Genomic DNA, 26,508 nt, shown 5'->3' on the forward strand with positions numbered 1-26,508 from the left:
GAGTCGGACACGACTGAGCGACTAATCTGATGTGATCTGATAGTCTCTTAGATGTTGGCTCAAGGAGTCAGTCGACAGAAGAATAACCAGTAACCAATAATTTTTTCCTCCCTCTGTATGCCATCCTGAGTCGGTGGCACAGAGACAAACAAGGGTGGGTGCCCCCTCAAAAGAGGAGACCATTCGGATGTCCATTTGGCTGGGTCCCCGGGGGGAGGGGGGTGGAACTTAGGTGCCTCTTAGCATTGACTGCTGCTGCTGTTAAGTCACTTCAGTCATGTCCGACTCTGTGCGACCCCATAGACGGCAGCCCACCAGGCTCCCCGGTCCCTGGGATTCTCCAGGCAAGAACACTGGAGTGGGTTGCCATTTCCTTCTCCAATGCCTGAAGGTAAAAAGTGAAAGTGAAGTCGCTCAGTCGTGTCCGACTCCCAACGACCCCATGGACTGCAGCCCACCAGGCTCCCATCTCCGTCCACGGGATTTTCCAAGCAAGAGTACTGGAGTGGGGTGCCATTGCCTTCTCCGCTTAGCATTGGCAGATCAGTATAAACCCTTGATCTGGATGTGTCTCACAGGCTGACACACCCTTGAGCCATATGAGGTCACCACGAAACTGCAAGCTAGGGCCCACTTGGACTCCATAGCCTTGAAGGCCGTGAAGCCACACAATCCAGCTTTAAGCGCCAGAAAATCAGGTCGCACAGTCGTCCACATTCATTTTTCGTCCGCCTGGCTGCTCTCCCGAGGGAGACTTAAGACGTATCTTATCACTGGCAGGTCGGTATAAATCCCTGACCTAGACCAGCCTCACAGGGAGGGATCAAATCCCCCAGAGACTGGCACCACCTTTCAGCCTTATGAGGTTGTCATGGAACCACAGGTTTTGGACCCTCTCAGACTCCGTACTCTGAGGACTGTGGAGCTCAGTTTTACTTCCTTCAGTCAGCAATCATGCATACACAATCACTCAGTTTATCACAATATGTCCCTTTTCCCAAGTTCCCAGGTCTCCCTATCTGATACTCCCTTCCCAAGGTGATCTGTCTCCTCTTCTACCCACTGGGGTAGGACCTCCTGACTGGGGACTGGCCCTGTGGCCTTACCTTACCCTGTGGCCATTCCTGGTGAGTCCAGTTGGGGTTTGGCCATCTGGAGTCAGAATGCTGGTCCAAAAGAGAATCTGGAATGAGGAGGTGGTGCGCCTTCTGATTCAACTCGGGGATCCTCTGCTCTGACTCAGCCAAGCCACAAATCCGGCAGCTCAAGAGGCCAGTATGGGTGGAATCTAGCTAGGGCCTCCAGAAATGCTGCACAAACCAGTACTTGAGAAACCAAGCACCACACTTGGGAGGTTGGAGAACTCAGGTTTATTATGCTGCTGGGCCCAGAGGAGTTAACACTCCAAGGTTTGAGCCCTGAACAAAGGGGTTAGCGTTTTTCTACACGGAAAGGCATGATTAAGCAGGTTTGCAGGGGCTAGGGCGATTGCAGACCATTCAGGTATGACCTAAATCAAATCCCTTATGATTATACAGTAGAAGTGAGAAATAGATTTAAGGGCCTAGATCTGATAGATAAGACTGCCTGAAGAACTATGGAATGAGGTTTGGGACATTGTACAGGAGACAGGGATCAAGACCATCCCCATGGAAAAGAAATGCAAAAAAGCACAATGGCTGTCCGGGGAGGCCTTACAAATAGCTGTGAAAAGAAGAGAAGTGAAAAGCAAAGGAGAAAAGGAAAGATATAAGCATCTGAATGCAGAGTTCCAAAGAATAGCAAGAAGAGATAAGAAATCCTTCCTCGGTGATCAATGCAAAGAAATAGAGGAAAACAACAGAATGGCAAAGACTAGAGATCTCTTCAAGAAAATTAGAGATACCAAGGGAACATTTTATGCAAAGATGGGCTCGATAAAGGACAGAAATGGTATGGACCTAAGAGAAGCAGAAGATACTAAGAAGAGGTGGCAAGAATACACAGAAGAACTGTACAGAAAAGATCTTCATGACCCAGATAATCATGATGGTGTGATCACTGACCTGGAGCCAGACATCCTGGAATGTGAAGTCCAGTTCACATTCAGAGAATCCCATTCACCAAACAAGGGTGAATGGGATAAGCTCCAGTTACTAGTATTGTGAGTTCCCACTTTCTGAGACCTATGTGATTTAGAGTTTGCAAGAAGCAAGCTGAGTTACAGAGGCAGAAGGAGAAGGAGGTAAAATTTTAACTTTTCCTCTTCAGTTTCTCTCCTGTATGAACTGCCTAATGGTCAGTTAAGGCTGAACATGAAATAGAAGCTTTGCCACATTCATTTCATTTGTATGCTTTCTATACAGTATGAATACTCTGATGAATTAGAAGGCCTGAATTCTAACTAAAGACTTTGCCACACTCATTACATTCGCACTGTTTCTCACAGTTGTTCCATTTGTAACGTTTTTCTCCACTATGACTTAATCTGATGCTTCCTATGATGGTCATTTCAAGCACCAGCCATACATCACATTTCTATGCTTTCTCTCCTGGATGAACTGCCTGATGGTGAGTTAAGGCTGACTGTGCACTAAAACCTTTGTCACAATTCTTACATTTGTAAGGTTTTGATAACTTATCATGAATAGTGTGGGATTCATGATCTCTGAAGATTTAGCTTTGGGACCAGGGACCAGGGTTGATCAATCAAGAGCTTTTGTGTAGCAGAGTTTTATTAAAGTGAAAAAGGGATAGAGAAAGCTTCTGACATAGACATCAGAAGGGGGATGGAGAGTGCCTCCCTGCTAGTTTTAGCAAGCTGTTTTATGTAGGTTGGAAAGTTATGCATCAGATAAGAGAGACACCTCAAGGCTGAGGGAGTTTCAGCAGGCCCCTCTCCCACAATATGCATTTTTTAGATAGGATGGCAAGAGATGTGTCATCCCCCAGCCATAAAACAACTGATACGAATACTGTTTTGTTGAGCTATCATCAGCCCATGGTTTGATGATAGTCAAATCTGATGATAGTCTTAGGAAGAATCATTCTGAAGAAAGGCCAATTCCAAAGCAATTACATAGTTTCATTAACATAGCTTAAGAAAAACATTGCCATAAGAAAAATGCTCGAGGTTTAGCTCGAGGTTAGAGAAAAGTTAAGTTCAGGTGGAACCAGGTGTCATCATAGCAACACAGAATTTTAAGACACTTGCAGCCTATTTCCTCTGTTTGGAGACCCATGTCCTTCCTGCATGTTACCCTCTCAGTTTCTCTCCAGAATGAATTCTTCGGTGAACTGCAAAGGATGCAGTTTGTCTAAAGGCCTTTCCACACACAACACACTTATATGGTTTCTCTCCAGTATGAATTCTCCGATGAACTGCAAGGCTTGCGTTGAAACTAAAGGCCTTGCCACATACATCACATTTATATGGTTTCTCTCCAGTATGAATTTTCTGATGAGATGTAAGGCCTCCATTTACACGAAAGGCCTTGCCACATACATCACATTTATATGGTTTCTCTCCAGTATGAATATTCCGATGAGATTTAAGTCTTCCATTTACACTAAAAGCCTTACCACATACATCACATTTATATGGTTTCTCTCCAGTATGAATTTTCCGATGAGATGTAAGGCCTCCATTTACACGAAAGGCCTTACCACATACATCACATTTGTATGGTTTCTCTCCAGTATGAATATTCCGATGAGATTTAAGTTTTCCGTTTACACTAAAGGCCTTACCACATACATCACATTTATATGGTTTCTCTCCGGTATGAATTTTCCGATGAGATGTAAGGCCTCCAATTACACGAAAGGCCTTACCACATACATTACATTTGTATGGTTTCTCTCCAGTATGAATATTCCGATGAGATTTAAGTTTTCCATTTACACTAAAGGCCTTACCACATACATCACATTTATATGGTTTCTCTCCAGTATGAACTTTCCGATGAGATGTAAGGCTTCCATTTACACTAAAGGCCTTACCACATACATCACATTTATATGGTTTCTCCCTGGTATGAACTTTCCGATGAGATGTAAGGCTTCCATTTACACAAAAGGCCTTACCACATACATCACATTTGTATGGTTTCTCTCCAGTATGAATATTCCGATGAGATTTAAGTCTTCCATTTACACTAAAGGCCTTGCCACATACGTCACACTTATATGGTTTCTCTCTGGTATGAACTTTCCGATGAGATGTAAGGCTTCCACTTACAAAAAAGGCCTTTCCACACACATCACATTTATATGGTTTCTCTCCAGTATGAACCCTCTGATGAATTGCAAGATATGTGCTTCGAGTATAGCCATGGCCACATACTTCACATGTATACGGTTTCTCTCCAGTATGAAGGGTCTGATGAACTGTACGCCTTGCTTTTCGACTAAAGGCCTTTCCACACACATCACATTTATATGGTTTCTCTCCAGTATGAACTCGCCGATGATATTGAAGGTGTGTATGCTGTTTAAAGCAGTGGCCACATACATCACATTTATATGGTTTCTCTCCAGTATGATTTCTCTGATGAACTATAAGGGTCGATTTATCATTAAAAGCCTGACAACATATGTTACATTTATATGCTTTTCTTCCTGTATGGATTCTTTGATGTCTAGTGAGTTCTGAGTCCTGAAGAAAAGTTATGTTACACTCATTACAACTGTAAGTGTTTTTCTTGTGTGCTTCCTGGTCTGGTACCAGTTCTGAGGGATGTATAACAGCACTCTCTTGTTTATGAGAATTGCCTTTATGGACACTACGAGTTCTCTGAGGTGGTAAACCTGAGGCGCTAATGTTGATATTCGCCACAACCTGACTACATTCAGAAACTGTCCCTTCAGATTCAAGTATCTGCAACTGATCCTGAAAGCTTGATCCATGCCTTTCAACAGGCTTATTTCCTGCATCACTTCTACTATCATGATCTCTTCTATTGGTGAGATTGTTGTTATGGGATGTAGACGTTCCTCTGTCATTTCTTTCATCATCTGTCCACAGACACTCAAAATCATGCATATTTTCTTGTACCTTCCTGAGGAAAAAATCTTCGATTTCATGGCTTTCAGCTGTTCCAAACACCACTCTTTGAAAACTTTCTTCTTTACCACTATTTCCTTTTGCCTGTAATTTCTTGATCATACGTATTTGAGACACATCTACAAAATATAAAAACCATATGCATCCTATCAATTACAATTCATAAATAAATTGTTTCATGCCAAATACATGGTATTATACCAAAATGCATATTCATGCTGAACAGGATTACACATGTTCCCAATGATGATCTTAAAAATATTTGAAAAGCTAAATAAATAGAACTCTTTAAAAATGAAAGAGCAATCATATGTAATCCAAATTAATTTTAGGATAGCCTAGCTTTAAAGATACAGTCAGACCATATTATTTTTTTCTAAACTCATGTCAGTTCTCAAAGAAAAGGGTATTTTCGCACCATGACTTCTAAACTCATTCTACTTGGTAGTAAACACACTGCTGTCTCATAATTGAGGAGAATTTTTAGCATATTGTATACACTTTATGCATACTTATACATAAGTAAATGGTAAAGAACAGACAGGGCTACGTAGGTGACTTGGTAGTAAAGAATTAGCCTGCCAATGCAGGAGACATAGGATAGGGAGCTTCAATCCCTAGGTGGGGGAGATCCCCTGGAGGAGGAAATGGCACCCACTGAACTATTCTTGCCTGAAAAAAATTCCATGGATGACGAGCTTAGCAGGCTACTGGCCATGAGATCTCAAAGAGTCAGACAGAACGATCAACTGAACAAGCATTCATTAACAGGCAATACACTGCAATGATAAATAATCAAAAAGAAGCACTTTAACGAACAATGGAAAACATAAATAGCAGTTGACAATTGTTCATGAAATTCCCTACAATAATGGGAAAAAAAAAAAAAAGAAAACTTTCCTAAATACCTCTTATAAATCTATCAATAGATAGACCTATAGGCATTTCAAGACATTGACAAGTGGTTCATGTCAGTTACATTGTGTAATACATAAAGACCATCATCTTTAAATAACAAAATATTAATAAATGAAACGTTGTCTACTTAAAGAAAAGTCATTCAGTAGAGCAATTCCCTATCTATACAGTAACTTTAACTTACCCAGTTCATTGGTTCCAAGATACATGTCAAGGAACAAGTTTTGGGGCCTCCCTTCTGGCTCAGAGGTAAAGAATCCACCTGGTAATTAACACAGGACACAAGGGTTCCATCCCTCATCTGGGAAGTTCCCACATACGTTGGAGAAACTAAGCCTGTAGGCCACAACTCCGTGTTCCAGAGTTTGGGAGTCACAACTACTGTGCACAGGCATAGAGCCCATACACTGTAACAAGAGAAGGCATTAGAATGAGAAGTCTGTGCACTGCAAGTGGAGAGTAGCCCTTGCTTGCCACAAGTAGCGAAAAGCCCCTGAAGCAACAAAGACCCAGTGCAACCAAACATTTTAAAAATGTAATGTATTGGTATGAAGAAAACCAATATTATTTGAAAACTTATTAACCAGAGTCAGAGACAACACTCACAAAAATGAAAAGTAAAATAAAAACATACAAGATGTAAAGTAGACAAAGAGATGTCACAATAAACAAGACAGGAAGTAAATATATTCTTTAAGCAAAAGTAATCTTTCAGGCAAATTCCCTGGTGGTCCAGTCATTAGGACTATGCACATACACTGGAGGGGGCACAGATTCCATCCAGGAATGGGGAACTAAGATACCACCTGCCACATGGCACAGGGAAAAAAACAACAACAACAAAACCAAAAAACCAGTAACTTCTGACCTTTTCTGTAAAACAGGCAACATTCTATGCCACATAACAGCACTAATAACCTCAATCTTACAAATAAAGGTAGTGGATTCACAGGGTTCCTGTACACAACTCCATGGAACATGAAAGTAAATGAGCAAAAGCAGGACTGACACCGAGACTTACAGATTCAGACATGCTCTGAACCACCAGGGCCCACTTGGGCAGAACAGAGGACAAAAAGTTACAATGAACTCTAGGAGTGTAAAAAGGAAACTTCAGATCAGACACAAGAACTGATGGCTGTGTTACTCAGCCATCCCTCTTGGAAATCATTTCCAAAGTACCAACAAGATATCAATTCAGGTCCTGTCTAAGAGAGGACCTCAATATCCACTGCCCTTACAGGTTTCCTGAGTTACAATCACAGAAGATCCAAACCACATTCCTGTTACACACACCCCTGAAGGATGTGGCAAAAGAAGTAACAACAGGAATAGCTGAGGGCTCTGAACAGGAAGACAGGTTGAAGGCAGCTCTGTGTAGGATCTGAGACACCAAATGCAATCAAAGAGCTGCTAGTCTTTCCCTTCTTCCAATGAGGTCTCCCAAGTGCAGCAAATAGGAAGAGAAACAGGCTGGGCCCGAAATAATCTCTGGAGGTGTCAGCGCTGTTCTACACAGACCAAAAAGCAGGGATCCGATGGAATCCAGCACAGAAGGGGGACAAAGAGGAAATAGATCCCATTGAAACACCACATCACATGCTTCCCATAGTCAAGCAAAAACATTGATGGGGGTCAAATGACAGATTGTTACAGATCATATAAAGACTTTGGCCTTTTAGGACCTCTTTTCTTGGAGGTCTACTTTGTATAAAAACTCTCCCTCTTTTCCCTAATTAAATCATTTTGTTCATTGAGAAACAGCCACCTGTAAGTCAGACCTACTTTCTTTCTCCCTAAAAAAATATAATTTTCTGGTAGGAGCCTGATGGGCTTCATGTTAAATGTCTTGAATGCTGTCATCTTCCCCTTTGCATTCCCTGAGATAAGAGATACATGGGATGGAATGTAAATTCCAGTTGAGGAATTTACACCCAACAAAAACAGGGTAAATAGACAGTCATTCTCTAATCTCAGGGAATAATTATGGCAAGGACAAAGAAAGGAAAAAACCCTGTTTGTTAAGGGAGACACTACACATGCCCAGAAAGGTTTCGTGGAGTCAAAACTCACAGGATAATTCCAGGCCATAATGAGTGTTGCTCCTCCCAGAAGCCTTCACTTTGAGATCCAACTTGGCTAAGGTGTGCATGCACACTCCACGGAGGGTCCTGAGACAAATTAACCAGGGAGAATAAACAAGGTGATTGGCCTGAGGGAAGATGAAAACCTGGAAAACCGCCCCTTTGTAAATAATTTACACTTCCCAAAGGCGTCTCTCTCTCTCAGGCTGCCCGTGTGCCTTGCCACATGTACTTTTCCTTTCAATAAACTTTTTCCTTTATTCTCTATCTTCTGCCTCGTCATCTGAATTTGTTCTTGACTAGGCAAGCCACACTAGGGACCTTAGCCCTAAATGTTGGCTCCTGTGGTCCAGGGGTTAGGAGTCTCGATCTGGGAAATTAGGAACTTGCTTCCAGCTTCTGCTCGCTCCCACTCACTGCTATGAGCATCCCAAATCAATTTCACTGCTCATACCTTTTGTTACTAAAAACACGGATCTTACTTTTCTTAAGCAACCATGAACTGTCCTTTATATTAGCATTTTGTAGCATGGTGACCATAAATACCAGTGATAACTTCTAAAAACATTTGCTTCTTATGGAGAACATCTCAGGGTAGCAGCAGACATATTCATTAATAATCCAAAATCTCTTTAGTTTCTCTATGAGAGGAAATTATCAGTAATCAGTGCCTATGTGAGTGCTAAGTCACTTCAGGCATGTACGACTCTGACCCAGGGACTGAACTCTCAAAAATCAGTGTAATACAATAAAAGCATTACACAGTTTGATAATTCAACTCATGTCTTACTCAGATGAGCAAACAATTGTTTTTACTAGATATTTAATGTTGAATATTTCCCAGTTCATGTGCCTCTGAAATTCATTTAGGTTAATTTCTCGTAACTGTTTGATCTGTAACTGCTTACTTTTTTTTTTTTTAAGCCAAGTGAATTAGATCTCACTTACAAACTAACCTCAGCAATATTATCCAAAAACAAAGACACACAGTGAGACATGCATAAATCCAGACACACAGATGGACAGACAGAGACCATAGTTTTCTGCCTGAGATTTAAAATGTCTCTTTGACCTTTGTCTTTCCCCTTGGTTTGGAATTTCTAATTTGCCCAAGGTTAAGGCCTCAGGGAAAGTGGGTTATGTATCAAGGACTTGGTAAAGGTTTCGTGCTGTGCTAAGTTGCTTCAGTCACGCCCTGTGATCCCATGGTCTGTATCCTGCCAGGCTCCTCTTTCAATGGGACTCTCCAGGCAAGAACACTCTGGTGGGTTGCCATTCCCACATCCAGGGGATCTTCCTAACCCAGGGATCAAAACCACCTTTTCCACACTTGCAGGCAGGTTCTGTACAATTAGAGTCATCTGGGATGCCCTGGTAAAGGTTAACTTCAAGCTTTTTTCTAGGCTAGCTGTTTCAAGGAGTTAGTTGCTTTTAAATCCATATGCTGGAGAAGGCAATGGCACCCCACTCCAGTACTCTTGCCTGGAAAATCCCATGGATGGAGGAGCCTGGTAGGCTGCAGTCCATGGGGTCGCTAAGAGTCGGATACAACTGAGCGTCTTCACTTTCACTTTTCACTTTTATGCACTGGAGAAGGAAATGGCAACCCACTCCAGTGTTCTTGCCTGGAGAATCCCAGGGACCGGGGAGCCTGGTGGGCTGACGTCTATGGGGTCGCACAGAGTCGGACACAACTGAAGCGACTAAGCAGCAAGCAGCAGCAAATCCATATGCAAAAAGAATCATTTGTGCACTTTCAAAGAGAAAAAAAAAATTCATTTTAACCAGTTTTATCCAGAGTCTAGAGAATATCACAGCTATCCTATGTCAAAAAACTTACCTATCCTTTCTATAGTCATAGTTTTGTAGCTAAAATACAGACCAAATAATGCTCAAATTGACTGTGAAAACAAGCGCTGATAGCCTGATAAAAATCTTGGATTGTCCCTCTGGGAAAATGGGGGTCTTGGATTGTTCAGAAGAATCTGAAGGGGTAAATAAACTTCCTAGAGTTGGGGGCAGGAGTGGGGGAAGCTGGGCTTATCCTCCCCTCTGAGAGACAGGGGCAGTTAGAAGGGGACCAGCTGATGGAGAGGGAGACAGAGGGGTTGGGAGGGGTGAAAGGCCACAACAGGACAGAGAATGGTGAGAGAAAGGGCAGTGGGGGACACTACTGGAGCTCTGGGCCGGCTCAATAGAGAGCCGACTTAAAAAGTGAGGATTTGATCAGCCAATATATGATTTTGACACTGTAATATGGACAAACATCCTCACTAATCACATAATTATTTTTCCAGTAACTTCTCTAAGACAGTTTTAAGTTCGCTTTCTGTACCTCACGGTAGGAGAGAGGAGGATCCAGCCTCTCATCCAGCAGGGCAGATTCTTATCCTTTCTCAAGGGGTGAGAGTCACGAACATTCAGTAACTACTAAGGGTTCAGCCCTGTTTAATTTACGGTTCCAATTCTCACACAATCCAGAGAAGATGTCCCATGTATTAGCTAATGAGTAATAAGGTGAAACTTACCATGTGGGAATGAAAATGTCATCAATCTTAATCTCTTGAATCTTAAAGAGTGGCATTTTGTCTCACAAATCCTGCTCACAGTGCCAATTAATGCCTTGCCAAAAGTTTTCACTTTCGTCTCAGGTTCCAAGGATTTGTTAAGAAAATAAGCCACTCGTTCTATACAAATAAATATCCCAGTATTTATTAGAGAATTATCTAGCTGACTTTCAATATACTAATCTAACCAGTCCATCCTAAAGGAGATCAGTCCTGGGTGTTCATTGGAACGACTGATGTTGAAGCTGAAGCTCCAGTACTTTGACCTCCTGATTCGAAGAGCTGACTCATTTGAAAGGACCCTGATACTGGGAAAAATTGAGGGCAGGAGGAGAAGGCGAGGACAGAGGAGATGGTTGGATGGAAGCACCGACTCAATGGACATGAGTTTGGCTAAACTCCGGAAGTTGGTGATGGACAGGGAGGCCTGGAATGCTGCAGTTCATGGGGTCGCAAAGAGTCGGACATGACTGAGCAACTGAACTGAACTGAAAAGACAAGGAAATAAAAACAGCAGAGGCTACATCACCAAATTGGCTTCTGACCAGCATCTAGACTGGAACAGCCCTGGGAAGTCCCAGGACACAGCACATCTGGAATTTCAATTGGGAAAAGGTACCAGGCAGCATGTCCACTCCATGGGTGAGGCTTTAACACTGCAGTTCGGGGTTCCTGCTTATCATCCCAGGATGCAAACCGATATCATCAATCTGTGAGCAAAATCTCACAGCAGCTCTGGTTTCATCTTAATGCTGTTTGTTTTGTCTTATGAAACTTGGATGTTCCTAAGCCTGGGGCTGGGTTGTTCAGAGCCTCTTTGAACAATCTCAAGGGTTTACAACCTGAAGATTTGTGTCCAGATTTATCTATGGTGCTGCAAGCCTTGCACTCACAGCAGGCAGTCAGGGTACTCACAGTCAGGGTGTGTCCAGGCAGGTTAGAGGAAAGCACAGAGGAATGCACTGCTTTGTCTTGAAGCCTAAACAGGATTATTTATTTAATTTCCCTAACACTCTGGTGGCCTCATGGTAAAAAGTTAGCTTGCTGATGCGGGAGACATGGGTTCAATCCTTGTTCTGGGAAGATCTCACATGCCAGGGAGCAACTAAGCTGATGAAGGACAGATACTGAGCCTATAGCAAAACTACTGAAGCCCATGTGCCTAGAGCCGGTGCTCCACAACAAAAGAAGCCACCGCAATGAGAAGCCATGCACCCTGCAAGCAGAGAGTAGCCCCCACTTGTCTCAAATAGAGAAATGGCCATACAGGAAATAGACCCAGTACAGCCAAAAAAAAAAAAAACAACCCAAAAGGCCTTGTCTTTGTCTCTGTGGGCACTAAAGCACCACTGGAGGGTGATGAACGTTTCATACATCAAAGAACAGAGCAGGAAGTTGAAGAGAAGAAAAGTCTCCTGTGAGAGTTCATAAACACTAAATATCTGTTTTCTCACAGAACTCTCACACTTTGAGAGCTTCCCAAACATGATGAATGGTGTGGCTTCCTCTCTGTCCTTGTGACAGCTGACCTGGGATCACAGTGTTGATCCTTTCCCACTCACCTGATTTTCTGCTATTAATACCTCATTCTCCACAATCCAGGGATCTTTCTCGTGCTACAAAAATAGAGTTATGATTCAGGTCAGAATCAGAAATTCCTGCTCAGAAGAAATGTCATACTTGGCTTCTTCCAGAATCCAAATTTTCATTTTTTAAAATAAATACATTTGCTATATTTAATAATTTTATTTATTCATTCATTTTGGCTGCAGCGAGTGCTCCTTGCTGCTTGGACTTTTCCTGAAGTTGGGCAAGTAGGGGTTACTCTGCAGTTGCAGTGCACGGGCTTCTTATTTGCTTTGCCTTCTCCTGGGTGCACGAGCTTCAGTAGTTCTCCCATGTGGGCTCAGTAATCGCAGCTTCCAGGACTAGAGTGCTGCTTTAGTCGTTCTGGCCCATAGGCTTAGCTGCTCTGTGACATGTGGGATCTTCTAGACCAGGCATCGAACCTGTGTCTCCTGCATTGGCAGGTGGAAAATCCCAGCTCTTTTGTCAGTCAAGAAATGAGGACATTATGATGGACAGAAAATATTTCACAAATTACTTTACTATCTGCCTCCTTCTGAACGCACAGGGAACAGTATACTATACAGTACAGTATATATCAGTTATCTAGTTCCTTTCCAAGAGTTACGAACCAAGAACAAAGGGATATAAAATAGGCAACTGGATATTTCAAAGTTTGAAATCAGCTTTATAAACACTCAAGCTCTGGAAAAATTCCTTGTGTATCACACAGTGGGCAGGTCATCAGAAGGAAAGACAAGTTTAACCTCCTGATGCCAATCATGAAGCCTTACATGTCTGAGTGAACAAGGTTTTCAGCTCAGTCAAGAAAAACAGGGCTCCCAAGACACAGTGAGGGAAAATGCAGAGATACCCCAAAGTAGATCCCTACTTCAGAGGGACGTGATCCTCACCCACAGACAGCAGGTTCCTGAGGGTCTCCACCATCACGTCCTTGTACAAGGTCCTCTGGGCAGGGTCCAGACAGTCCCACTCCTCGGGAGTGAAATCTATGAACACATCCTTGAAGGTCAACTGTGCCTGAAATGAAAACACATGTCACCAACGGGCCCTGAGGAGGGTCATTATTTTCACAGAAAAGGAGAAGAGGTGAGACAAGTGAGGTCAATTCAGCTGAAGTAATATTCTGATAGATCCATGCAAATCTATATGGAGAAATTGTTGCTCTCTAATTTAGTTTCCTATTTTTTCTAAGATGATGATATCCTCCAATCAACATGAATTCATCATGGGTGTGGACAAGACATGAAAAATATACAGATTACAATCAACAGTGGGTCATTGATGCAGAAGTGTTACGTTCAACACACTGAGTGACATTCACTATCTAGATGAGTTACAGCAAGACTGCTGTCTTCAGAGAGGACAAAGTCCACAGTGGCTTTAAAAGAACACAGACTGTGATGAGGATGTCATCATCACACTCACGAGAGGTGTCTCAACACTTCATACAAACTAAGCATTACTCTAAAGACTTTACCCATATGAACTTGTCATCAACATAACAGCAACAGTAGAGAAAAATCTGTGTCCATCTTACTGGGGAGAAAACTCTGTCACTCTAATAAATAGCTCTGATCAAACAGTTAAGAAATGAGGCAATAGCACCTGAGCTCAGGTGGTTGGGAGAGACAACTGAACCTAAGGAATTAAAGAGTTAAGTAACAGTTTAAAAGACCATCCCCAGAGAGTCCCCTGAGAATACCTGAAACAAGTTCAAGGGAGCTGAAGGGCAATGGAACAGCATGAATAGTCACTGTACAGGGTCACCCCCTCTACCCAACCCACACAATGTCAATAATCTGACTACTAATTACATTATTCATGTGATGAGGTAGAAAATATTAAAGGCCATTGAATACACACTTAAGATACAACTGCAACTGCTCTAAGCATAAACCGTATTTATGAGATGGTTTTGTAATAAAATCATGTACATCCATGCACTCATGCATGTACATGTAAACACATTATTGATTGAAAAAAGAAGACTTGTCTTTATCTTTTTCTTTCATTCAATCAAAATTTAGTGAGCATCAACTCTGTGTCCCTAACTGGGAGTACAGCAGTGAACATGACGGAGCTTACCATCCAGCAGCCAGCGAGTCAATTACATCCATAATTTTAACATCACTATTGTTATATGTGCTCTGAAACAGGCCTGGTGCTAAGGGAAGATTCAACAGAAAGTGTTGACCTACATCAAGAATCAGACAAGGTCTCTGTGAGGAAGAAACACTTAGGATTGGCAAGGTGGGAAATGGAAGAGTTTTGTGAGCAGACAGAAGAGCCTCAGTGCCGGCTCTGATGCAGGAAGATATTTACTGAACAGAAAGCCAGCCAGTGTGACTGCAAAGTAGGGAATGAAGAAAGGGTGATGCCAGGTAGAGGCTGATTTCTGCAAGGCCTATAAATTGAGGATGTTATTTCAAAAGCAACTGGACATCACTTAAGAATCTGCAAGAGGAAAGTTAGAAATTTAGGTTTGTTTTCAGCACTCTGCTTTGTGAGGAGGTTGTTGTTCAGTTGGCTCAGTCATGTCAGACTCTTTGGGACTCCATGGACTGTATGTAGCCTGCCAGGCTCCTCTGTCCATGGGATTGTCCAGGCAAGAAAACTGGAGTGGGTGCCCATTCCCTTCTCCTATTCATGTGTATTTTGGCATCTTTGGCACATTAAAAATGAATCAAATGTAAGTTTGATTCAGTAAGTTTGTTAACATTCTATTTCCTTTTTACAGCTTATCTGGTTTGGTTATGCTGGGCCTTCGTTGCTGTGACCCAGCTGTCTCTACTTGTGGCTGCACTGCAAGGAGTTGTGGCTGCAGTGCCCAGGCTCTCATTGCAGTGGCTTCTCTTGTTTCAGAAGACAAGCTCAAGCATGTGGGCTTCAGTAGTTAAGGATTCCAGGCTCCAGAGCACAGCCACAGCAGTTTTTGGGCATGGGCTTAGTTGCTCTGCGGCATCTTCCAGGAATTGGGATGGAACCCGTGTCCCCTACATTGGCAGACACATTGCTATCCACTTTATCACCAGGGAAGTCCTCAATATTATTTTATACTATTAAGAACATAAAAAGTAGTACGAGCAGAAAAAAATACACAAAATACTTTAATGCCATCTGTATAACATATCTGTATTTAAAAATAATATGAGGGTGTCCCCAGAGATTCAGTGGTAAAGAGTCCACTGACCAATATAAGAAACACAGGTTGTTGCCTGGTCCGAGAAGATCCCACATGCTGAGGGGCAACTAAGCCTGTGAACCTCAATTTCTAAGCCAGAGGTCCAGAGCCCAGGAGGTGAAACTACTGAAGCCAGCACGCTCTAGAGCCTGGGCTGCAAGACAAGAGAAGTCATGGCAATGAGAAGTTCGCACACTGCAACTACAGAGTGGCCAACTCATCAGAATTAGATAAAAGCCATTACAGCAATGAAGAGTCAGTATAGCAAATAAATATATTTTAAAAATAATATGTGACTTTATTCTTAATTTTAGGTATACAGTTATTAACTCAGAGTTTACTATTTTATTCCAATAATAAAACATTAAATCAAAATTAGTAAAGTTGGGGAATTCCCTGGCGGTCCAGTGGTTAAGATCCCACACTTCCACTGACGGGTTTCAGGCTGAACCACTACTCAGGGAACTAACCCCTGCAAGCTGCACTGTGCAGCCAAAAAAGAAAGAAAAAAAAATTAGCAAACTATATTTCATAGTTTAAATGAGATGATGTAATGAAACACTCTCCAGCCCTGAGGTCTTTTTTTGATCTTTCCATTCAATTCTGAAACACTAAGATTTTCAAGGAGGTCCTCATTTAGTTTTAAATGTACTATAAAAAGTGAGAACTAATTTCTCTTGGTTAGTTCCTTTTTCCAGATTTTACCACATACTCTGCATATGAACCTCTGACTCCAGGTGCAGCTTCTTTACCCTGGTTGACAGAGACCAGACAGTGCATCCAGATGGGCCCTAAGCAATCCCTGCTGCCCAACAGCACTGAGACCCCGTCTCCAACCCGTGGGTGAGAAGCCCTGTCGAGGACGGTGCCCAGGGGAGCCTCCTCACAAGGGCCAGGTCACTGGGTCATGGGGAGACGAGATCTAAGTGGAGATGACAGGCCCCGAGGTAAGTGTGCATGTACAGGAGTCAGATAGGACACTCCAGAGTCGGACATGATTAGCGAGTCCAGAGAAGGGCAATTCAGGAAGGACAGACTGAGAATCCTCTGAGAATATGACCTTACCTGAGAAAGAGCCATGCCTAACTCCTGTTCTTTCATCTTCCTTCTCTTCTGGGCTTCCTCAGGCAACACAAGTCTTCAGAGGTCTATCATGAAAGTGGAAAACATGCTGGCATCTGGTCCCATAACTTCATGGGAAATAGATGGGGAAACAGTGTCAGACTTTATTTTTGGGGGCTCCAAAATCACTGCAGATGGTGATTGCAGCCATGAAATTAAAAGACACTTACTCTTTGGAAGGAAAGTTATGACCAAACGAAATAGCATGTTGAAAAGCAGAGACATTACTTTGCCAACAAAGGTCTGTCTAGTCAAGGCTATGGTTTTTCCAGTGGTCATGTATGGATGTGAAAGTTGGACTGTGAAGAAAGCTGAGTGTCGAAGAATTGATGCTTTTGAACTGTGGTGTTGGAGAAGACTCTTGTGAGTGCCTTGGACTGCAAGGAGATCCAACCAGTCAATTCTGAAGGAGATCAGCCCTGGGTGTTCTTTGGAAGGACTGATGCTAAAGCTGAAACTCCAATACTTTGGCCACCTCATGCGAAGAGTTGACTCACTGGAAAAGACTCTGATGCTGGGAGGGATTGGGGGCAGGAGAAGGGGGCGACAGAGGATGAGATGCCTGGATAGCATCACCGACTTGATGGACATGAGTGTGGGTGAACTCTGGGAGTTGGTGATGGACAGGGAGGCTTGGCGTGCTGCAATTCATGGGGTCGCAAAGAGTCAGACATGACTGAGTGACTGAACTGAACTGAATGCTTAGGGTCATCACACCCCATTCCTGAGCCCCAACCACAGACGCAGGGAAGCCCTCACCATGAGGAACAGACAGTCCTCTGTGCCCACTGTCTCAGGAGGGACTCAGGACAGGCAACTCCGGCAGAGACCAACACAGGACTTTCACACTTTCCCTCGGATCACACTCCCCTCCTGGTGAGGCCTCATGCACACAGCAGCAGGGGGTACCTCCACTGACCCCACAATCCACTTCAGGTCACACAGCAGGCCCTGGTCCAGCCCCACTGAGAGCAGAGCGCCCTTCCCTCCCCCAGGGCCTAATCTCAGTCTCAGAAGTGGAGGCTAAAAGCCCTGGTGCTCAATGCAGGATCCAGATCGGAATCATCTGCAGTCTGTGCACATTCCTGGGGCGAGGCCCCACACGAGAACCTGAGGAGCATGTCTGTTGGGGGAGGGGTATGAAACATGCCCGGGCAAAAAGCCTCATGAGCTCATGTGAAGCCTGGGTTGAGCACTAGTGAAGGATTAAGCCCAGGCCACCTCCCACTTTCTTGTTTTCCAGCTTTACTGAGACTAATGAGAAGGGTTATGTATATATACCATACACCATATGATCATGTGACACTGTGAAATATTTATCACAATCTACGAACCAACACATCCATCACCTCCAAATTCCCATGTTGTTTGTGTGTTGCACACACCTCCCCAGGACCCACTCATTTTACAACTCAAAGTCTGTACCTTTCAACCAACATCTCCCCAACCTCCCCACCTCCCAGCCCCAGATAACCACCATCCCACTGTCTGGTACTAGTGAGTTTCACTTTTTTACATTCTACAGATAAGCGAGCACATACAATATCAGTCTTACCCTGTCTGTCCTAAATTCACTTAGCATAATATTCTCTACATTCATCCAAGCTATCCCAAGTGACAAAAATCTCCATCTTTACAGGAAGGGATAAGAAATCCTTCCTCAGTGTTCAATGCAGAGCATGAAAGTGTATCCACAGAGAGTTTTCTGAGAATACCTGAAACAAGTTCAAGAAAGCTGAAGAGCAATGAAGGTGTAGAATCCCAGATCTTTTGTCAGCCAAGAAATGATGGACATTATAGACAGAGAAAAAAATATTCACAAATTAATTTACTATCTGCCTCCTTCTGAATAATAGGCAAGAGTATAATATACAGTATAATATGTAGGTATCTGGGCTTCCCCAGAGGCTCAGCAGTAAAGAATCTGCCTGCAATGGAAGTGACATGGGGCTGATATCTGCATGGGGAAGATCCCCCTGGAGGAGGGCATTGCAATCCACTCCTGTATTCTTGCCTGGAGAATTTCAGGGGCAGAGGAGCCTGAAGGGCTATGGTCTACTGGGTCGCAAAGAGGCAGACACGACTATCAAATAAATGGTTACTGTATAGGGTCACCCCCTCTCCCCACCAACCCACACAATGTCAATAATCTTACCACTATTTCCATCAGTCATGTGCTGAGGTAGAAAAAACTTAAGGCCGTGGAAAACACTTAAGATACAATTTCAACCGCTACAAAGCATAAAACGTATTTATGAGATGATGTTCTGTAATAAAACCATGGAATTACAGATCCATGCACTCACACATGCACACATAAACACACAACTGGTTGAAACAAGGAAGAGTTGTCTTTACTTTTTTCTTTCAATCAAAATTTACTGAGCGTCAACTCTGGGCCCCAAAGTGGGAATATAGCAGTGAACATGATGGAGCTTACCATCTAGCAGCCAGCCAGCCAATTACATCCATAATTTTAACATCACTATCGTTATATGTGCTCTGAAACAGGCCTGGTGCTGAGAGAAGATTTAACAGAAAGTCTTGACCTACATCAATAAATCAGACAAGGTATCCGTGAGGGAGAAACACTTGGATTGGCAAGGTGGGAAGTGGAAGACTGATGCAACCAGGGAGTACAGCCTGAGTGCTGGCTCTGAGGCAGGAAGGTATTTAGTGAACAGAAAGCCAGTCAGTCTGACTGGGACACAGCAAAAAGAGCGGTGATGCCAGGTAGAGGCTGCTTTCTACAAGGTCTTTGGATTTAGGACTTTATTCCAAAAGTACCTGGAAGTCACTGAAGAATCTGCAGGAGGTAAATCAGAAATTTAGTTTTGTTTTTCAGAGCTCACTCTCCAGTGTGTGGAGGTTTTTATTGTTTAGATACTCAGTCATGTCAGACTCTTTGTGACCTCATGGTAGCCTGCTATGCTCCTCTGTTCATGGGATTTTCAGGCAAGAATACTGGAGTGGGTGGCCGTTCCCTTCTCCAAAAAGATGCCTTTGACACATTCTGGGATAATACTCCTGTCTTCTTTTATTCATGTGTATTTCAGCATCTTTAGGACATTAAAAAGCAATTAATTGCACTTCAGTAATGTGTCAGCATTCTCTGTCTTTTCTAAAGCTTATTTATTTTGGTTTTGCTGGGTCTTTGTTGCTGTGAGCACACTTTCTGTACTTACGGCTGCAATGCCCGGACTTCTCGTTGCAGTGGCTTCTCTTGTTTTTGAACACACGCTCCAGAGTGTGTGGGCTTCAGGAGTTATGGCTCCCAGGCTATAGAACACAGTCAGTAGTTGTGGCACATGGGCTTAGTTGCTCTGAGGCATCTTCCTGGACCTGGGATGGAACCCGTGCACCCTACCCTGGCAGGCACATTCTTACTCACTGTACCACCAGGAAAGTCCTCGACATTATCTTATACTAGCTCAAAAAAAATAATAATAATAATAATAATAATACAAGCAGAAAATAATATACAGATTTAAAAAATAATACGAGGGCTTCCCCTGTGGTGCCTGATCCGTTAAGATCCCACATGATGAGGGGCAACTAAGCCCATGAGCCTCAATTTCTGAGCAAGAGCTGTAGAGCCCAGCAGGTGAAATTACTGAAGCCAGCGTGCTCTACAATCTGAGTTGCAAGATAAGAAAAGCCACTGTAATAAGAAACTCATACACTGCAACTAAAGAGTGGCCACCACACACCAGAACTAGATAAAAGCCACTGCAGCAATGAAGATCAGTACAGCCGATATATATTTTTTAAATATATTAAAAAAAAAAAGTAATATGATTTTATCCTTAACGTAAGGGAGGTAGTTATTAACAGAATCCAATGTTTACCTTTTTACTCCATAACCAAATATTGCATGAAGATTAGGAAAGTTGGGGGAATTCCCTGTCAGTTCACTGGTTAAGATCCCACACTTCCACCACTGGGTTTCGGGTTTAATGCCTCCTCAGGGAACTGAGACCCTGCAAGCTGCATTGTATGGCCAAAAAAGAAGAAAAACTAATTAGCCAACTATATTTCATAGTTTAAAGTAGACACTGTAATGAAATACTCTCTAGACCTGAGGTCTGTTTCTGAACTTTCCATTCCATTTCCAAATATTTCAGATTTTCAAGGAGGTCCTCATTTAGTTTTAAATGCTATTTAAAAATTCAGATCTGATTTCCCCTTATTGGCCTCTTTTCCAGATTTTAGCACGTACTGTGCATGTTAATACCTCACATCTAGTGTGCAGCTTCCTTACCCTGGTTGACAGAGGGCAGACAGGGAATCCAGGTGGGCCCTAAGCAAAGCAATCCCTGCTGCCCAACAGCACTGAAACCCCATCTCCAACCCATGGATGTGAAGCCCTGCCCAGGACAGTGCCCAGGGGAGCCTCCTCACAAGGGCCAGGTCACCGGGTCATGGGGAGACGAGATCTAAGTGGAGACGACAGACCCTGAGGGAAGGCCCCAGGTGAGTGTGCATGTACAGGAGTCAGACAGGACACTCCAGAGTCAGACATGATTAGCGAGTCCAGAGAAGGCCATTTCAGGAAGGCAGTGTGAGAATCCACTGAGAATATGACCTTACCTGAGAAAGAGCCATACCTGACTCCTGTTCTCTCCTTCTTCTCCTCCTCCTCCTCTTCTGGGCTTCCTCAAGTAACGTGAGTCTTCATGGGGTATCAAGAAGATGGAAAACATGCTATTTAATGTTTAGAGTCAACAAATCCCCTACCTGAGTCCCAACCACACACAGAGGGAAGCCCTCACCATGAGGAACAGACAGTCCTCTGTGCCCACTGTCTCAGGAGGGACTCAGGACAGGCAACTCCTGCACAGAGTCCAACATGGGACTTTCCCACACTTTCCCTCAGATCACATTCCCCTCCTTGTGAGGCCTCATGCACACAGCAGCAGGGGGTACCTCCACTGACCCCACAATCTACTTCAGGTCACACAGCAGGCCCTGGTCCAGCCCCACTGAAAGCAGAGCGCCCTTCCCTCCCCCAGGGCCTGATCTTAGTCTCAGAAGTGGAGCTAAAAGCCCTAGTGCTCAATGCAGGATCCAGATCGGAATCATCTGCAGCCTGTGCACATCCTTGGGGTGAGGCCCCACACCAGAACTGATGAGCGTGTCTGATGGGGGAGAACCAACTAATGAAAGGGTTCAGTTTGGTTCAGTTCAGTCGCTCAGTCGTGTCCGACTCTTTGCGACCCCATGAATTGCAGCACGCCAGGCCTCCCTGACCATCACCAATTCCCAGAGTTCACCCAAACTCATGTCCATAGAGTCGGTGATGCCATCCAGACACCTCATCCTCTGTAGTCCCCTTCTCCTCCTGCCCCCAATCCCTCCCAGCATCAGTCTTTTCCAGTGAGTCAACTCTTCGCATGAGGTGGCCAAAGTATTGGAGTTTCAGCTTTAGCATTAGTCCTTCCAAAGAACACCCAGGGCTGATCTCCTTCAGAATTGACTGGTTGGACCTCCTTGCAGTCCAAGGGACTCTCAAGAGTCTTCTCCAACACCACAGTTCAAAAGCATCAATTCTTCGACGCTCAGCCTTCTTCACAGTCCAACTTTCACATCCATACATGACCACTGGAAAAATCATAGCCTTGACTAGACGGACCTTTGTTGGCAAATTAATGTCTCTGCTTTTGAATATGCTATCTAGGTTGGTCATAACTTTCCTTCCAAGGAGTGTCTTTTAATTTCATGGCTGCAATCACCATCTGCAGTGATTTTGGAGCCCCTCAAAGTTAAGGCTGACAGTGTTTCCACTGTTTCCCCATCTATTTGCCATGAAGTGATGGGACCAGATGCCATGATCTTAGTTTACTGAATGTTGAGCTTTAAGCCAACTTTTTCACTCTCCACTTTCACTTTCATCAAGAGGCTTTTGAGTTCCTCTTCACTTTCTGCCATAAGGGTGGTGTCATCTGCATATCTGAGGTTATTGATATTTCTCCCGGCAATCTTGATTCCAGCTTGTGCTTCTTCCTGCCCAGCGTTTCTCATGATGTACTCTGCATATAAGTTAAATAAGGAGGGTGACAGCATACAGCCTTGACGTACTCCTTTTCCTATTTGGAACCAGTCTGTTGTTCCATGTCCAGTTCTACATGTTATGTGTACATATGTGTACATACACCCTGTGACACGTGTACACTGTGAAATATTTATCACAAACCACTAACCAACACATCCATCACCTCCAAATTCCCATGTTCTGTGTGTGGTGACAACACTGACGAAGCATTCTCCTGACAAATTCCCAGCATGCAATAACAGAACAGGATTAACTATGGTCAGCATGCTGCGCATACCTCCCCAGGACGCACTCATTTCACAACTCAAAGTCTGTAGCTTTTGACCAACATCTCCCCATCTTCCTGGCCTTCCAGCCCCAGATGACCACCATCCTACCCTCTGGTACTAGTGAGTTTCATTTTTTTTTACATTCCATATAATGGAAGGACATATAATACCAGTCTTTCCCTGTCTGTCTTAATTCACTTACCTTAATATTCTCTACATTCATCCAAGTTGTCCCAAGTGAGACAAATCTCCAGAATTGTTTACAAGAAAGTCGCTATTGAACGAACAAATCATTATCCCAAGTTACAAAAATAATTAAATGTAAAGAGTGCAGAAAGCCAAAAGTAATACCATCACAAAGAACATGTTTAAAGTTCCTTGAAAAGGCATCATGTAGTAAGAGTCAGTCAGTTCTTGCCCCATTTCTTCTCTCACATAACCTCTACTCCTCACCAGGAATAGGGAAGGGGGTGACCCACACCTGAGAGAATCAAGTCACTGCCACAGCCCCCACCTCAACCGGCTCTACACATGCATGCTCTTTTAATACAAATAATTACAAAATACACATGCCTCACAGACAGAAGTTTTGCAATTCTCATTTGTATCTGTATAATTTAAAGAAGCAAGATTTGCATTAGATTTTAAAGCCAAAAATCAATGTATAACAACTTAATAATTCTTACCCAACTGATTCAGCACTCTTCGGGATCTAGTCCCCACCATCACCTGCACACTAGCTGTTTACACTTCATTTGGTTGATCTGTTTCCCTACTTCTTTCTACATGTCCCTTTCTCTGCTCTCATCTCTGCTCTCCTGCTGTGCGTGTCCTCCCTCTCTACTTCTTCCCTGTCTCCCATCCCGCCTTTCTCTGCCATCTGTTCGCATTCAAGTTGCTTTCTCTCCAACCTCCCTGGTGATCCTCAATCTCCCTGGATTTCTGCCTTTCATCCTCCATCTCTGCCCGCCCTTCCTGCCAACTCTCTGGCACCCCCAAGTGGCTATGCTTCCTTTCAGCTCGCTTTTTTCCCTCAGCTCCTCCAATCTCTAGGAGTCCCCTTTCTCTCCCACTAGGATATTGTTGCTCTGTAAGCCAAGGTCCGAACTCTTGTATCCCCTCGCGGGCTGTCTGTGTGCACTGCGTCTCCACTGTCGCCCTCTTTGGGACCCCTGATTTACATACCCTCTCCCTTGAAGGCTATAGAAGGGGGCGGCAGAGGATGAGATGGTAAGATACCATCCCTGGACTCAACAGACATGGATTTGAGAAAACTCTGGGAGATATAGGGCTCGCAAAGAGTAGGAATGACCAACCAGACCTCCCTATGTTGCTCACCCTTAACTCTCCAGAGACCATGCTTTTCTCTGAAGTTCTCTCCTTTCCTCACCCGCTCCCTTCAAGGCTCATTCTCTTTCATGAAGCTGTCTCTTCCAAGTTTCTCACAATCCTTTTCACTGCCATCGCTTGTCCATGCTTTTCTCAATTTTCCATTTCTCTAGGAGTCGCTGTCTCTGCTTCTCCTGATCCCGCCTTCCGCCCACTATTTACAGGGTAGGAGACTGAATAAGAAAGGCCCTCCCGCAAGAGCCAAATTCCAGCGGGTGGTATTTGGGGCCGAAGAACCATGGGTGTCCCGTGGCTGGCTCAGGTCACCTCCCCCGACCAGGGATCAGGGGAAAGGTCACTCTGAAGGGCAGAAGGACCGGCCTGAGGAGACATGAGTACAGAGGGCTGGGAGGGAGGGGGTCTCAGGAGCGGGGCGGGCTCTCCAGAATGCCAAGACTGCGGAGAGAACGCGGCCTCTCTGGGAGAGGGGCTTCCGGCGAGGCCTCCAGGGCCCAAGAAGGAGAGGCTGAAGAACGTGGAGCGAATAAACCACCTCGCCTAAATAGAATTGTTATGTGGTGCAGAAAGGGTAGAGGGATCACTGAGGTCAGTAAACGGTTTTAAGCTGGAAAAAGGTGCGAAACGCAGCGTTTCAGTGTTCCAAAAGCAGGAACCGGCTTCAGTGCGGATTTTTAAACCAAAAGGCTTAAAAGGCCTTCGCCGCTTACGGAGACGTCTGAATTTGGTGCGGGTGGTGGGGCGGGAGAGGGGATGTAGAGTCAGTAGCGACCCTCAGACCCGGGGTACAAAGAAAAGGAGACTGCGAGAGGCAAGTTTGACTCCAAAGAGAGAAACTCACGCTGCGCTGGGACCTCCACTCGCCGCTCTCCACTTCCGCGTGGGTCACGGTGCGCGCAACAGCAGACAAATAGCTGAACGGCCTGCAGGCGGGGCCCTGCCGTCAGTGGGTGGGTGGTGGAGAGAAGCCGGACCAGCATAGGGCCTTTGAAAGGTGAGGCGGAACCTCGCTGCCCGGAGGGGCGGGGCGGAGCGTCCCGGCGCGGCGGGAGGGGCGGGGCGTCCCGGCGCGGCGGGAGGGGCGCGGCGGCGCGGTGCAGCGGGCGGAGGAAACAGCTCAATACTGTGATCACTGCTAAAGGGGACTGCATCCAGGAAATAAAAAAACCAACTGCTTCTTGGAAGGAAAGTTATTATAGAACTAGATGGTGTATCAAAAAGCAAAGGAATCACGTTGCCAACAATAGACAATCTAGAGTTTTTCCAGTAGTCAGCTAGGGATGTGATTAAAAATGTGATGAGAGTGGTCCATAAAGAAGGCTGAGCATGGAAAAATTGATGCTTTTGAATTGTGGTGCTGGAGATCAGTCTTGAGAGTCCCTTGGAAAGCAAGGAGATCAAACCAGTCAATCCGAAAGGAGACCAACCGTGAATATTCATTGGAAGGACTGATGCTGAAGCTGAGGCTCCAATACCTTGGCCACATGATGCAAATATCGGATTCACTGGAAAAGACCTCGAGGCTGGGAAAGATTGAAGGCAGGAGGAGAATGGAATGATAGAGGATGAGACGGTTAGATGGCATTACCAACTCAATGAGTCTGAACAAACTCCAGGAGATGGTGAAAGACAGGGAATCCTGGCGTCCACGAGGTTGCAGTGAGTCAGTCGTGATTGAGCGACTAAAGAACAGCAACAACAACACATCACTGATAGGGCATAGACTGGGAATTTGTGGAGGGTGTGTCTGGTTTTTTCCCAGGAAACAGGGGGCCTAGTGGGGTCTCAAATCAGTGATAATGGGGAAGGGTGGCTCTTGGCAGTAAGTCTTTTCCTGGAAGTGAAGTGGGAGAATTCTTTAATCTTTGCTTTTTTCCATAATTACAGGATCTGAAGTGAGCTTCAACTCTGTCATCATAAGCTATAATACCAAGAAAAGTCAAAGAAGATAAATACACATGTAATAGTTTAAAAATGGAATCTTAGGAATATTAGCCCAATAATAATGAAGGAACAACAAAGGCCTGAGAACCTCGGTGTATGTACCTTAGAATGTTGGTGAGGGGCGCTGCGTGTTCCCTTGGGCTGTGTTGTGTCCAGTCCTGTCACATCTTAGAGACATCAGTATGTGTTGAAAGACGTTCCTCTGAATCAACAAGTCAGAGGTCTGGGTTGAACCAGAACCCAGAGGTTATACTGATGCCAAAATCTTGGCTTTCTGTGCACAAATGCCAAACTGAAATATTTGAAATACAAACACAGAGACAGAGTTATGGAGGAATAAGAGTGGCTTTCTATATGTGTGAGGCTAAAAGGGAACACTTTAGGGACTCT

General features: G+C 44.2%; 1 protein-coding gene across 26 annotated transcripts; it reads right to left on the reverse strand.

Moving 5' to 3' along the window:
• Positions 1 to 1,353: 1,353 nt before the first annotated feature.
• Positions 1,354 to 25,340, reverse strand: LOC785630 (zinc finger protein 480-like). Of its 26 annotated transcripts, none has more exons than XM_059877160.1 (6): positions 25,016 to 25,056; positions 23,030 to 23,101; positions 21,114 to 21,178; positions 16,450 to 20,493; positions 13,094 to 13,220; positions 1,354 to 5,163 (listed from the first exon to the last, which is right to left on the reverse strand). In XM_059877160.1, the coding sequence occupies exons 4-6, from the start codon at positions 16,483 to 16,485 to the stop codon at positions 3,236 to 3,238; spliced, it is 2,091 nt and encodes a 696-aa protein (XP_059733143.1). In that variant the 5' UTR covers positions 16,486 to 20,493; positions 21,114 to 21,178; positions 23,030 to 23,101; positions 25,016 to 25,056; the 3' UTR covers positions 1,354 to 3,235. The 26 variants fall into 26 exon arrangements, 25 of the variants coding, with proteins under 25 accessions (XP_059733143.1, XP_059733139.1, XP_059733149.1 ...); XM_059877156.1 differs by lacking the exon at positions 23,030 to 23,101 and adding an exon at positions 23,514 to 24,370; XM_059877166.1 differs by lacking the exon at positions 23,030 to 23,101 and having other exon boundaries at positions 16,450 to 16,532; positions 20,355 to 20,493; positions 23,514 to 25,056.
• Positions 25,341 to 26,508: the final 1,168 nt, after the last annotated feature.

This window comes from Bos taurus, chromosome 18, assembly GCF_002263795.3.
Source record: "Bos taurus isolate L1 Dominette 01449 registration number 42190680 breed Hereford chromosome 18, ARS-UCD2.0, whole genome shotgun sequence".
Lineage (NCBI taxonomy): Eukaryota > Metazoa > Chordata > Mammalia > Artiodactyla > Bovidae > Bos > Bos taurus.

Bases quoted from the DNA above. Each gene is read 5' to 3' on its own strand.
- LOC785630 (XM_024979270.2), bottom strand. From the start codon at position 25,325: ATGCAGTCCCCTTTAGCAGTGATCACAGTATTGAGCTGTTTCCTCCGC. The intron at 13,221-25,015 runs GTGAGTTTCTCT...TTTTCATTTCAG, and splicing joins AGTGGAGGTCCCAGCGCAGC to GCACAGTTGACCTTCAAGGA. The intron at 8,134-13,093 runs GTGAGGATCACG...AATTTGTCTCAG, and splicing joins CAGGAACCTGCTGTCTGTGG to GACCCTCCGTGGAGTGTGCA.